Source organism: Scylla paramamosain, chromosome 33 (assembly GCF_035594125.1).
Source record: "Scylla paramamosain isolate STU-SP2022 chromosome 33, ASM3559412v1, whole genome shotgun sequence".
Taxonomy (NCBI): Eukaryota; Metazoa; Arthropoda; class Malacostraca; order Decapoda; family Portunidae; genus Scylla; species Scylla paramamosain.
Window position 1 is genome coordinate 16,672,368 of NC_087183.1, and position 15,000 is coordinate 16,687,367.

The 15,000-nt window shown below is 49.2% G+C and overlaps 1 protein-coding gene across 1 annotated transcript in view; it reads left to right on the top strand.

Annotated features, from left to right (window-relative positions):
• The first annotated feature begins 369 nt into the window (after positions 1-369).
• LOC135089830 (tribbles homolog 2-like) overlaps positions 370-15,000 on the top strand; it is an 84,298-nt gene continuing 69,667 nt past the window's right edge. The window contains 4 exon segments of the mRNA XM_063985929.1: positions 370-669; positions 2,292-2,763; positions 4,268-4,525; positions 4,527-4,567. Of these exon segments, the coding sequence (XP_063841999.1) occupies positions 2,401-2,763; positions 4,268-4,525; positions 4,527-4,567 (662 nt within the window). The 5' untranslated portion in view covers positions 370-669; positions 2,292-2,400.

The following is a 15,000-nucleotide window of genomic DNA, read 5'->3' on the forward strand; positions in this document are numbered from 1 at the left end:
GAGGAAATTAGGTGTGAATTTTAAGCAAGTTACCGGTTGAATGAAGGTAAACTATACTACAATACCGGTATTACGTTCCTGCACGTATCACCACATAATACCTCACATGCAAACACCTCCTTGTATATGAATCAACACTAGTATCTCCTTAATAATATTGCGTTATACCCTTAGCAAAAATGAACAGGATAGAAAAATATGAAAGTAAGTCAGTGTTCCTTGCCTTGATGTACGATAACTTTTCCTTGGTAGCCATGGCGCATGACAAACTAGTGCGTTCACGAGAAATATCTCTTGAACCAAGCAACCCACACCGTAAAGACATCTCGAAAAACCACAATTGAATTTTTTGCGATAATAAATTTATGAGAGAGAGGTGAAAACGGGGAAAACAATGTGGTGGATGCTGGAGTGAACCCAAGCGATCTCTTGGAGCGGGAGGCGGTGCATATAATGGCGGCAGACGAGCGGCGGGGCTCCAGTCTTTGAGCGATGGCTGCGAGGACGTGTTCACTTGTCTCGAGAGAGCGCTAGTCTTCTGTGGCTGTTTCTGAGTCGATCTTTCACGGTGACTCCTTCCACACAGAACAGCCCCGAGGAAACCGTTTCAAAGCTTGAGAAATAATAAAAGTCGCTCTTATTTCTTTGATCTAAGCTAGAGCCACAAGAGTAAGTGAGAGACGGTTAGAGGCCTTATATCCCTATTATTTCCATCCCCCTGTGAAAAGTACGTGAGAGAAGACGTGTATCTGAATGGCCAGTGCTTCTATTTCTACTATTACAACTGCAACTGATCAAAGCAACAGTGAAAATGTGAACAAAACAGACATTCCAGTGATATTTTTCGTACTGAACGTGAAAATAGTGCAAAGAAAGGAGTTCCTACCATTCCTTATTCATTCTCATGGTTTATGTTTGTTTCAAGTGGTAAAATCATGTTATTTGAATTGGCTTGCTCTCAGTGACAGATGCTCGTGTTTGTGTTCGGTGTGAGAGGACCACAACTGAAGACGTCAAGGAATCAATGTTGTTTTTCTTCTGTGCTGTGTTGTGAGGACATTACGATGCTGGTGGTGTCTCGTACTGGTGTTACTAGTGTGGACTGGTGTAGTGTCCTGTCCCTAACACATCATCTGACTGTGGAATACCTGGTGTTGTGTTGTGTTGTGGAGAACGTTCAAGCCAAGGAGTGAGGAATGAGTTGATAAGACACTCGTGTATAATAATTCAGATGTTCTTTCCTTTGTACCTTGGCAACGATGTACTATACGTGTGTGTGTGTGTGTGTGTGTTGCCATCTAAAGAATGTGTGTTGCCAGATACGTGTGTGTGTGTGTGTGTGTGTGTGTGTGTGTGTGTGTGTTCCTCTCCACTCCGGACACGGGATTAGGATGCCTGGTGGAGGCCTAACCATGCCGTGTGTAGCTTCCCATCACGGTCTGCCCTGCTATATATGGGGCGGGAACCTGGGTTGTGAGATGCTACTGCTGCTGCTGCTGCTGCTGCTGCTGCCGCCGCCGCCGCCAGTTGACTCGCGTTGCTTAATGAATGAATGAATGAGCGTGTGTGTGTGTGTGTGTGTGTGTGTGTGTGTGTGTGGCTGGAATTCGTTTTGCTATCCTTCGACTTTCAGTTCTGTGTAAGCGGGGTTAAGGGCGTGAGATGAGAGCAGCAACGACCCACGCTCCACCTCCTCCCCCTCTTCCTCCTCCTCCCTCCTCCTGGTCCTGCTCGCCTTGCCAGCTGTTAGCGGGGATAATGGTGGCGGTGGTGGTGGGGACGCTGTTGTAGTGGTGATGTGATGCTCTTGGTGGTGTGATGTGGAGAGGTGATGGCGTGGTCTGAACTGTTTTCTTTTTTGTTTTCATCATCATTACCACCACCACCACCACCACCACCATCATCGGTGTTTATATTTAGTACCGATGTTGACATACGTGGTTCAGGTGTGTGTGTGTGTGTGTGTATGTGTGTTTGTGTGTGTGTGTGTGTGTGTGCTCTGTCTCCTCGGGTGCCTGGCTTGAGGGCCGCGTGGGTGCTCTATTTTCAGCGGGTGAGGCGCCGCGTGCCACGGCGGCTTGTGTCACATCGTTCGGCGGATGTGACGCTGTTATTGGCAAACCGCGAGGATGGGAGGGGACGGGGATGAGGGGGTGGGGGTAGGAAAGGGGCAGTGATTTCGTAGCGGATTTTTTTCTTTTTTTTTGTACATGTTATTTCTGTTGTGTGATATAGAGCGGTGGTGGTGTGTGGCGGAGTGGTGTAGTAATGTGTGGTGTGTTGCCTTGCAGGTGCAGCGCGCGAGGCTTACAGTGAGGGAGGCGTGTATAGTGATTGTAATAGTGTTGTTGAGTGTGTGCGTATAGTGCCAGTGATCAGTGATGAGTGAAGTCCAGGAATATGTGCGTCAGGGACCCAGGCTGGTGCTTCTCGCCAGGCACAAGGCATTGCCCGACCTGTGCCCGGCAGCAGAAACCAACACTGCCCACACCGCAGCCACCGCCCCAGTCGCCACGGCGGCCACCACCGACGGCCACAAGGATGAGGCTGTGGGGCCGCCCGCGCCCTCCGTGGTGGTGCGGGGCGGGGCGGGGGCGTCAGCCTGTGGGGGCGCGCTCTCTCCCCACGGTGGCACCCGGATCCGCCCCTGCCTTCCCAGCCGTGCCCACGCTGGTTGGAAACAAGTACCTGCTGACCCGCCCCTTCGACCACTCTGCCTGCCACGCCACCAACATCCACACCGGCCAGAGCCTCTTGGTCAAGGTAAGCTGCCGCCGCCGCGAGCTTCCTGCCAGACACCCTTGGCTCTACGCAACGCTCTATTTATAGAATAATCTTGCAGCTTGATAATTGGCGAACTGTTTGCTCCATTCCTGGCCTCCTCCTCCCAATCCTTCCTTCCCCTAAATACCTGGCGCTGCATTAGGGTCATAAGTATGTAAAAGTTTTGGTCGTGATCCATGTTGGGGCAGGTAAAGACAGGTGAGGAAGCCCGTCGCGCCGCGCTGGGTTAAGCCACAGCTGGGGGAAGTGACAAACAAGTCAGCGGGTGACATCCGTGGTGGGGTTTGCGTCATCACATCCTGGGACATGGACGTATTTTTGGCCTCGTTTCTGGCTCGTTCTCTGCGCCGGAGGGATAATGACGAGGCACTAAAAAAGGCGGCGAACAGGGCAGGTGCGTCACGCCCTCAAGCCAAAGCCAGGACGACCCGCCAAGCCGCACGTCTCCGGGCGGCCGCGGCGTCAGGAGGGAGGCGGCGGTAGCACACTGGCGCCAGCTGTGCATGTGTTCTTATCGCTGCCGCAGCTGAACTTTGGTATTTTGTTGTGACGCGCTACGTTGTGAGCGATAAAGGGGAGGCTTTGTTTACGTGGCAGCTCAGTACGGGGAGCGTAAAGCCGAACGTCATGTCTTGTCCGCTGCCATGTTTCTGTGTGTGTGTGTGTGTGTGGTGTGTGTGTGTGTGTGTATGTGTGTGTGTGTGTGTGTGTGTGTGTGTGTTGCTGTTGCTGTTGCCAGGGCTGCCACTTGGGTATCGCAGGATGTTTCACCACTACCACGATAACGATAAGGAGGACGGCAGCGCCTCCAGTTATCTGGCGGCGAGGTGCAGCAAGGCGCCGCGGTGAATTTCTGTACAATGAGGGCACGTCCCGCGCTGCCTGGGTGGTGGGGTGCGACGCGCCTCACCCGCTGGCAGGTGCGTGGCGGCCACCTGAGGGGACGCCGGGGTATGTTGGGAGTGCGCGTCGGCCCGGCCGTTGGGGCCTCACACACCCGCCGGCTCCCTGCCCCGCCACACTTCACATTCCTGCCGGGGGCCAATTGTAATCCGCCGCTCCCCCCGTTCCCTCTCCCCACCAGGTGCTGTCACGGGGCGTCGCCAGGGGCAGGGGGCGGTGTCAAGGCCTCGGGGCTGCCGCGGCGGCTCCTGACTGTTGCAGCTGAAAAAGCATCCGGAATTATAACACTGCCCGAGGTGTTGCGTGGCCGTCTGGCCTGGCGCGGCTGCCCTACATGTCTGGGTTCGGGGGAGTGTGTGGGAGGAGGAGGGGCGACACCCATGCCTGGCCTCCTGCACGGACTGGAGAGGCGGGTGCTGGGGACAGCGGGGACAGCAGTACTGACGGGGCCGGCGGGTGAGGGAGGAATGGAGCGGTCGGGGAGGGGCAGGGAGGGCGGCGAGGCAGGATCAGTGACCGGCAGCCCAGGGTGCGGGGCGGCTCATGCAGGTGTTACTAACCCTCTGCTTCTCCCTTACAGACCCTGGAGGGGCGGGCGGCGCACGTGCTGGTGGCGCATCACGCCCTAATAGGAGGCTGTGAGGGCGTGCGCTCCCCGATCGAGATGGTGGTGACGGCGTGCAGGCGGCGGGCGTGGGTGGTATTCAACGCCCACCACGGGGACCTGCACTCCTACGTGCGGGTGCGGCGGCGGCTGCGAGAGGCGGAGGCGCAGCGTCTCTTCTCCAAGGTGGCCACCACCGTCGCCGCCTGTCACGACGCCGGGCTTGTTCTCAGGGGACCTCAAGCTACGCAAATTTGTCTTCACCGACCCAGACAGGTGAGTCGCTCGGGGCCAGCGGGAGGGGCGCCGCCTGGCATGGGTGCGGGAGGCGGGGCGGGCGTGATGTGGGGCTTCCGGTGACTCCTGCAGCCTGTCTGGTGCTGTCGTCGCCAGGCAACTCACCAGGAGACGAGGCGTGGCGCTGACTGCCAAGGTCGCCGGCACCAAAGAGACCTTTATGTAATGCAGGCGGGACGTGACCCCGCGGCAGAGGGTGTGGGCGAAGGGCGTGGCGGGGGGCGGGGTTGTGGCCGCCCTAACCCTACTGCTCCGCGCCGCGGCCACTCAAGCACCTCGGGGTGAGGTGCGGGTCCGCGGGAGCTTTCCCCAGTCAGTGGCAGGACGGGGTGAAGACCTCCTTGCGCTGCCTACAGGGCGTGGGAGGCGTGTAAACGCGCCAGGCACCATTGGTGGCCTGCCTTTATTACCGAGATGGCCTGAGTGGCTTGGCCGCAGCTGCGTCCTTGAAAGTATTTTTAAGTTGTCCTGCAGATGAGAGAAAGAGGGAGAGGGAGAGAGAGGGAGGAAGGGAGGGAGAGGAGGCACGGAGGAAAGGAGGGAGAGGAGTGAGCGTCTCGTGTTGGGTCTGCTGGTCCCCACCGCCTTCTGCCCTCCACGTCACTCACCACTCTCCCTCTCCCCGTGCCTCTCCCTCCACACCCACACACTCAGAATAGCAGACACCCCGAAAAAGGACTATCTCTTCGCTCCTTTCCTTCCTCAAGCCTCGTTTCAACCCTCGCTCTCCCTCCCTTTAGCGTGCACTACCTTCCCGTCCCCCGCCCTTCAGGAAGTGGCGGACGGGAAGATGTGAATGAATAGGAGGGGGAGAGGGAGGAGGAAGAGATAGGAGGGGAAGAGAGAGAGAGAGAGAGAGAGAGAGAGAGAGAGAGAGAGAGAGAGAGAGAGAGAGAGAGAGAGGATACGTATGAACACCCAACACTGACTCAAGGAATGTAGTCTCTCTCTCTCTCTCTCTCTCTCTCTCTCTCTCTCTCTCTCTCTCTCTCTCTCTCTCTCTCTCTCTCCCAGTAGAAGACAGGAACAGGTTGTAAGTATGCAGCAGCCACAGGCCACGAGACTCGCCATCCTGTAAGGCTGCGATGACCCTCAGTCTAGGACGTCGCGCCAAGGTCATCCCCAGGCCTATCTCTCTCTCTCTCTCTCTCTCTCTCTCTCTCTCTCTCTCTCTCTCTCTCTCTCTCTGATCGAAACTTCACACACATTGGCTGGCACACTACATACACAAACACATACACACACACACACATTCATATTCATTCATCATTACATACGTACATTCATGCATTCCTATTTCTCTCTCTCTCTCTCTCTCTCTCTCTCTCTCTCTCTCTCTCTCTCTCTCTCTCTCTCTCTCTCTCTCTCTCTCTCTGATCAAAAATACAGGTATCTCCTTATCTTTCACTTCACACACACACACACACACACACACACACACACACACACACACACACACACACACACACACACACACACACACACACACACACACACACATTCGTATCTACTCATCTATACATACATACATACATACATGGCGCCCTTCCTGCCCAGCCTGCCGACTAATCTTCGCTCTCCGTACACGCATACTTACACGGGTGTCATGAACATACATACTTATTTACATACACATAAACATTCCCCCCTCGTGTGTACTGACTGCTAAGCTACCTGCGTTACGTCATTCGCTCGCCGCTAGAAGGTGTTGTCATTCAGTGTGTATGTGTGTGTGTGTGTATATGTGTGTGTGTGTGTGTGTGTGTGTGTGTGTGTGTGTCGCAGTAAGGGTTATGCTTAGGGAATGCTTTTATTTTATTTATTCATCTCCTCTTCTTTATTTTCGCTTTATGTTCTTGTTCTCTTCCTCCTCTTCTTCCTGGTTCTTTTTCTTATTCTCTCCCTTTTCCGTTTTCTCCTCCTCCTCCTCCTCTTCCCAAATACAAATTAACCATTAATCGCTTAAAAATAAGAAAGCAATACTCAGGGAGAGAGAGAGAGAGAGAGAGAGAGAGAGAGAGAGAGAGAGAGAGAGAGAGAGAGAGAGAGAGAGAGAGAGAGAGAGAGAGAGGGAGGGAGGGAGGGGGGATATGTAAGACCGGTTAATTTGAAAGCGTGGCAGCTGTTTGGTTGGTGTGGAGGGTAGAAGGCAACAAACAGGCAACAGCAGCAGCGGCAGGAGACAGGTACAGGTAGGCAGGTGAGGAGGCTTGTTGCAACACTCAGGCAGGAACAAGCAAGGGTGAGGCAACTTGTCATATCAACGTTAGTAACCAGCAGAGAGAGAGAGAGAGAGAGAGAGAGAGAGAGAGAGAGAGAGAGAGAGAGAGAGAGAGAGAGAGTAAAACCAGCAAGTCCTCTCTCTTTTTCTTTCTACTGAAGCAGTTCTTTATTTTATTCTGACATTTTCTTGAGTTTCTGGGTTCAAGAAGTATTCGCTCATTTATTTATTAAGGAAATGAAGGTTCCGGGCCTTGCTTGGGTTGTGTAATGCATAGATGTATTGAATTAATAAGTTCCTGGGAGATTTAAATGTAATGTAGCAGCTGTGTGTGTGTGTGTGTGTGTGTGTGTGTGTGTGTGTGTGTGTGTGTGTGTGTGTGTGTGTGTGTGTGTGTGTGTGTTTATCTGCTGGTTCATCCGTTCATGCGTGCAGGCCACAGTATGTTTTTTGTTTGTCCGTCTTTCTGTTTTATCTGTCCGTTTGTCTATCTGCTTGTCTGTCTGTCTGCGTGTTGAAACTGCTTCGTGCTATCTACCACATGTTTATAGTAGTAACATTTATTTATGCTTCTCTATTGATGCATACGTCTCTCTCTCTCTCTCTCTCTCTCTCTCTCTCTCTCTCTCTCTCTCTCTCTCTCTCTCTCTCTCTCTCTCTCTCTCTCTCTCTCTCTCTCTCTCTCTCTCTCTCTCTCTCTCACACACACACACACACACAAACACATATGCCATGGCGCCTTAAATCAATCAATTCAGTCAGTCTGTATCCCACTGGTGACACCATTTATGTTCCCTTTCCTGCTCACTAACGGCATACTTTTTATTATATTAGTTTACTTAATAATTTTTTTCCACACACACTTCACACAAACTTTTTTTTGACCGGCTGTAAGATTGTGACCTTGTGCTGTGCTGCTGCAGCTGTAGTGGCGGTGGTGGTGGTGGTGTGGATACAGTAGTGCAGAGTGACGTGCTGTTGTGACACTCCTGATGGTGACCCGTGATAACCCGGCGTGCCCGTATCTTTGTTGTGGCGCGCAGCCCTCACCGGAGTAATGCTACCGAGCTGCGCAGTTTGGAGGTCTGGTAGCAACTTTCTCGTTCTCGTTTGCTGTGTGTGTGTGTGTGTGTGTTTGTGTGTGTGTTTGTGTGACCAGTGTGTGTTTCTGCAAGGTTTTCGTCTATTTCACCGTTGTGTTTCTTGTGTTCTTGCTAGTATTTCTGTACCTAATCTTTCTCCTTTTCTTTGTTGTGTTTATCTTGTAACCTGTGTGTTTCTACGAATGTTTTATGTCACAATGTGTTTTTTTTTTTTTGTGTTCTACTTAATAAATTATCATGCTTATTGTTCTCTTTGGTGTGTTTTATCATGTAACATGTGTATTCTTCTTTTGTAGCTTCATATTTCTTGTATTCTGATTGCGCACGAGTTTTCTATTGTCTTTTCTCGTTTTTCCCGGTGTATCTTGCGATTTATATATTTAATTTTCATTCCATATTTTGTCTGTTCCACCTCAGCAAGATCTCTTCCATTCTATCTTCGTATTCTTCCTATTCCACCTCCCTACCAATATTTTCTATAACCCTCTCGTGTACTTGTTCCTGTGACATATCTATTTGTACAAGTCATTCTTCTGTTTTATCTCCACATTTCGTCTGTTCCACCTACGTAAGAGTATTTCCATAACCCTTATCGCCTGCTTGCGCAACGTGAAGGCTTACTGATCAGTTTCACATTCTCAGGGGCCACTTAAAAAAAAAGAGAACCCACACATACTTGTCTCACCTTCTTGTTTGCGCAATAACCAGCCAGGTGTCTTGAGCGAAGTGCGTTTTCAGAGAGTGTGTTGGAAAATATATACGTCTGCTCTTGTGTGCCCTCTTGTGTACTGTCTATCTCTCTCTCTCTCTCTCTCTCTCTCTCTCTCTCTCTCTCTCTCTCTCTCTCTCTCTCTCTCTCTCTCTCTCTCTCTCTCTCTCGTTGGCTGGGGTGGTAATATAATGATATTTTTGTGTTTATTTTTGTTTTTAAAGTTATATTTTTGTCTCTCTCTCTCTCTCTCTCTCTCTCTCTCTCTCTCTCTCTCTCTCTCTCTCTCTCTCTCTCTCTCTCTCTCTCTCTCTCTCTCTCTCTCTCTCTCTCTCTCTCTCTCTCAAGGAAAATGCCATCTATAATTCTCATGTCGAACCTGATCACACACACACGCACTCACACACACACACACACACACACACACACACACACACACACACACACACACACACACACACACACACCTGTTCTACCGGTCATCTTGCGAAAGTAACCAAAAGAACTAATCATCTCTCTCTTTCTCTCTCTCTCTCTCTCTCTCTCTCTCTCTCTCTCTCTCTCTCTCTCTCTCTCTCTCTCTCTCTCTCTCTCTCTCTCTCTCTCTATTCCGGGCTTCATTTCCTGCGTTTCTCATTTGTTTTATTATTTTCCACTTTTTTTTCCTTCATGTATTTAATTTTTACACGAGTTACTGGTACGAGGAAAGGAAACGCGAGTTATTATTATTATTATTATTATTATTATTATTATTATTATTATTATTATTTTTATTTTTTTTTGCTTTCCTGTGAATTTGCTCATTAATTAATTTCCGCCGATGAGTCACAGAACTATTGAGGCTTTGGCGTTTGAGGAGAAAAATGGTGGAAATTTGTAAGAGTTTGTGGAAATGCTCTGAGTATACACGTGTGTGTGTGTGTCTGTGTGTGTGTGTGTGTGTGTTTGTCAGTGTATGTTGGTCCGCGCTTCATCCTTCAGCAGTATGACTCACACACACACACACACACACACACACACACACACACACACACACACACACACACACACACACACACACACACACACACACACACACACACACACACACACACACACACACACACACACACACACACACACACACACACACACAAGATCAGATGTTGAGTGACATAGACAATTATGAATGTTACGTAAACAGACAGACAGACAGACAGACAGACAGACAGACAGACAGACAAGGAAGAGAATAGACAGATATAGCCTCATTCGAGTCACGAGTTGCCTGGTATTCAGACACACGGACAGACGGACATAAACGGACCGGCAGAGAGACAGACTGCCAAGTACTGTCAACCTAATACAGTCAGCCAGACGCCCTCTTACATATTGCACACCCCACTTATGTAGTTACGTACACACACACACACACACACACACACATTCTACCTTATAACACTTTCATGTTTTCCTTATTAATATTTTTGTTCACTATTACTGTTGCTACTACTATCGTCACTACCACCACCACCACCCATTTACCCAACAGTCTAGAAAGAGGACATCGTCTCTCTCTCTCTCTCTCTCTCTCTCTCTCTCTCTCTCTCTCTCTCTCTCTCTCTCTCTCTCTCCCACGGTAATCCCAGTAAACAGGAAGATCCGGTCAGTGGAAGGACGTGGGGGAGGGAGAGGAATAGGAGGAACTGACGAAAGGGAAGAGGAGGAAAGGGAGAGGAAAGGGAGAAGATAAAATAGGAAAGGATTAACGATGGAGCAAAAATATAAAAGTCTAGTTCACAGTTAGGAAAGGGAGGAAAGGGAAGGGAGAGAAGGTAGGGAAGGGAGAGAAGGGAGGGAAGGGAGAGAAGGGAGGAAAGGAGGGAAGCAGCGTGAGTGAAGGGTTGAGAAGGGCAGGTAGTATGAGGTAAGGAAGGGAGGGATGGAGGGAAGGGAGGGAAGGGAGGGAGGGAGGGAAGATGGCGTGATGCATCTAAATATTTCTTCTTTGACCTAAATGAATTTGTAGGACACTGACGGGCCGCCCTTGAGGAGGAGGAGGAGGAGGAGGAGGAGGAGGAGGAGGAGGAGGAGGAGGAGGAGGAAGAGACGGAGAGAAAGACCGAGAGAGAGATTGAGTGGGGAGAGTAAGAAGGAAGGCAATTCTCACTTCTCAGATCACTGTATCGAGAGAGAGAGAGAGAGAGAGAGAGAGAGAGAGAGAGAGAGAGAGAGAGAGAGAGAGAGAGAGAGTGGGGAGAGGGTTTTCAAATGACGTCCTCTAAAGCACACCTGTCCTTAGTTTTTTTTTTTCAGAATGCCAGGTGTTTTTAGCTGAGGTGTGTGTGTGTGTGTGTGTGTGTGTGTGTGTGTGTGTGTGTGTGTGTGTGTGTGTGTGTGTGTGTTAATACAAAAAATTAAAATGATAATAGTAGCAACAATAATAAGGAATAAATGAAAGCTTTTATACACACATTCTGCATGATCCAGAAAAAAAAAAAAGAAAAACGAAAGCAAACACAAACAAGAAAGAAAGAAAAAAAAACAAGATTAGTCACAAGTATTTTTAGATGACAACATTTCTGCCTCCTTGAAAAAATAAAATAACAACAACAACAACGAGAGAGAGAGAGAGAGAGAGAGAGAGAGAGAGAGAGAGAGAGAGAGAGAGAGAGAGAGAGAGAGAGAGAGAGAGAGGACACCGAAGTAATCAAGTGGTCTTTTGAAAACACGCGTGGCATTTAGTGCGTGGTATCCAGAATTGCGTAAGGAGAGACTTGAGTAGCATGGGATTAAGAGGATATAGGACTGAGCCCACGTCACGTGGCATTTACTCCATCAAGTGGCATTTGCCGGTGAGGAAAGAGAGAGAGAGAGAGAGAGAGAGAGAGAGAGAGAGAGAGAGAGAGAGAGAGAGAGAGAGAGAGAGAGAGAGAGAGAGAGAGAGAGAGAGAGAGAGAGAGAGAGAGAGAGAGAGAGAGGAGCAGGTGACATCATGAAAATATAAGGAAATCTTAATCGTTGCTAAGATTTAAGGAAAATAAGGCAGAGAGAGAGAGAGAGAGAGAGAGAGAGAGAGAGAGAGAGAGAGAGAGAGAGAGGTGACGTCATGAAAATATAAAGAAATCGTAAACGTCGCTAAGATTCATGGAAATAAAAAAAAAGAGAGGAAAGGAAAATATTGATTCGTATGAGGAATAACTTTTATTATTTAATTTTACTTGAAGAAACTGATAAAAAAAGATAAATAGTCATCAGAAATTAAAAGGAAATAATAAACACTGCTGAGATTAAAGGGAAAAAAAAATAGCATAAGAAACAAAACTATTTATTTCAGATGGTATTTCAATCACAAAGAAACTGAAGTAAGAAAAAAAAGACCAAAACTGAAAGAAAAAAAAATCTCATCACTCAGACAATATAAAGACAAACAAACAAACATCAATTCACTAAACATTTATAAACGCAGCTCAAAAAAAAAAAATAGCATTCAATTTTTTTCTTACATTAAAAGCTGAAATGAAAAGACGAGAAGAAATATTGAGTGGTAAATTTGTACTCGGATATGACATGAGGAGGAGGAGGAGGAGGGGGAGGAGGTGGAGGTGGAGGTGGAGGTGGAGGTGGAGGTGGAGGACTTTTGCGTCTTTCTCATCCTGCCCACTCATAGGAAATCACTCAAATACAAAGGAAATAGAGGTGGTGGTGGTGGTGGTTGTGGTGGTGGTGGTGGTGGTGTGGATAAGAGAGTTAAAAATTAAGTGTAAATGGAGAATGAGGATGTGGAGATGGTGATGAGATGGCGTAGGAGGAGGAGGAGGAGGAGGAGGAGGAGGAGTGTTTCCCGCATTCATAAGTACCTTTACCCTGGACAGGAATGTGGCGATCCTCCTCCTCCTCCTCCTCCTCCTCCTCCTCCTCCTCCTCCTCCTCCTCCCTGCTGCTGCTGCTGCTGTTATCTCTCTCTCTCTCTCTCTCTCTCTCTCTCTCTCTCTCTCTCTCTCTCTCTCTCTCTCTCTCTCTCTCTCTCTCTCTCTCTCTCTCTCTCTCTCTCTCTCTCCGGATGAGGCAGATTCCTAAGTGCCTTGCGGTTCGTGAGGGGGAAATGCCCGCAACACACACACACACACACACACACACACACACACACACACACACACACACACACACACACACACACACACACACACACACACACACACACAAAACATAGCCACGTGAGAAAGAAAGATGCATGTATGTAATAACTTTACACACACACACACACACACACACACACACACACACACACACACACACACACACACACACACACACACACACACACACACACACACACCCCAACCTCACCCCACCCTACCCCACCCCAAGACAGCTCACCACACCCCACCCCAGCCCCCGCCTCGCCGCCCGCACGCAAAGGGGCTTCTCGGAGCCTTGAGAACCATCCACTCGGTAATATTGACTAGATGTTTTCACCGCACCCTGACGTCACACCTGCCAATGACGTCATGAGGTACGCACCTTTGCCGGGCCGGGATGGAGGTCCTTTCGCTCAATTTCCCCACGTGTCTTCCCTCTTCCCCTTCCCCAACCCGCTTATGTTGTGGGATTAAGTGGGGTTTCACTGGTTCATTCTGAGAGATGTTTAGGTGATGGGGACTTTGTTAGGGGAAAGAGGAAGAGGAGGAATGGGGTTTGTTGCGAGGGATGCGGTAAAGATGATGCTTTTGCGAAGGGGAGAGAAAGAGGATGAGGAGGAGGAGGAAGACAAGGAAAGGTATGAGGAGAAGGAGGAGGGAGAATACAAGGAAAAGGATGAAAAAGATTATTGCTACAAAGGATATAGGAAAAGTTAGCGTGGCGGTGCTGTTGTGGGGATCTGGAGAAGACAAAGAGGATGAGGAGGAGGAGGAGGAGGAGGAGGAGGAGGAGGAGGATTACAGTCAAGGTTTGCGTGTTTGTTGTTGTGGAGATCTGAGGAAGACAAAGAGGAGGAGGAAGAGAAGATAGAAAGAAGAAATAATTTTTGTAAGGGATGCAGTGAGGATTAGTTAAACATACCTGTAATGAAACCCTTGCACCATTATTCAAGTATCAAATTCCAACTAGAAATAGAATAACAGGACATAGAAGAAAGGAGGATATGCTTCTGTTAAAGGGAATCACTGTTTCTCTGCCTGTTTCTTTAGCGTGATGTTCTGGGAATGAGAAACACAGTAGATGATCAGAGAGATGATACAGTAGGAAGGAAGGGAAGAGGAGGGAGAGAGACAGAGAGAGGATGTGTTTCTACTGAAGGGGCCACACAGATGTTTCCAGAAGGTGATATCAGCGTGGTGATGTCATGGTGACGGGAAAGAGTGGGAAGGTTAGTGAGGGGGAAGGAATGAGAGGAAAGGGGTGGGGAGAGATGAGAGAGGAAGGACATGTCTTCACTAATAGCAGCTCAGATGTTTTCCCGAAGGTGTTGATGTGGTGATGTGCTAACGGGAAGAAGTGGGAGGGTTGTGTAAAGGAGTGAAGAGGGAGAGATGAGAGTAAGGCATGAGGGAAGAGAAAAAAACAAGAAAGAGAGAATGTGTTTATAGTGATACAGACTGGTAATGAATGTTGAAAGAAGGAATGAGGGTAGAGAAAGACGAACAAGAGTAACGAATGAGAGGAGAGGAAAGAAAAGCAAGGGAAAGAGAAAGTACATCTACTCTAATACAAACTCCAATCCTCTGTTCCCTCATTCCTTACTTTATCACCTTTCCCTTTATTCCTTCTTACTGTCACAACCTTCCCAGCCCATAACACAACCACGCCTTTCCAGGTAATATATGCATGACATTGCCGTGGGAGAGAGAGAGAGAGAGAGAGAGAGAGAGAGAGAGAGAGAGAGAGAGAGAGAGAGAGAGAGAGAGAGAGCGGATTCGGTAGGAGAGATGAGTAGGAGCAGGAAGAGGAGGAAGAGGAGGAAGAGGAGGAGGAGGAGTGGGGTTAGTCTGACCTTCCTGTAGGAGTCATCGTAATTAGTGATATATGAGTGACTTATGGAGATGAGGAAAAAGAGGAGGAGGAGAAGGAGGAGGAGGAGGAGGAGGCTTAGGGCGAGGAATACAGTAGGCGAGACAAGAGGAGGAGGAGGAGGAGGAGGAGTGGGGTTCATCTGACCTTTCTTTGGGAGTCACCGTGACGTCATCCCCTCACGCAGTCTGCCTCTCAGCCCTCCCTCGCATTCGCAGCGGCAGTGGCGGACGTGACATTCAGCGGAGGGGGACACGCGCTTAATCCTCCTTACCCCTAGTGACCCCGGGTGGGAATGAGGGCGGGGCGGGGCGGGGCGAGAGGGGACTTTGAACACGTGATGGGGAAGGAGAGGAGAGGAGACAGGAGGCAAGACAACATGTGATTA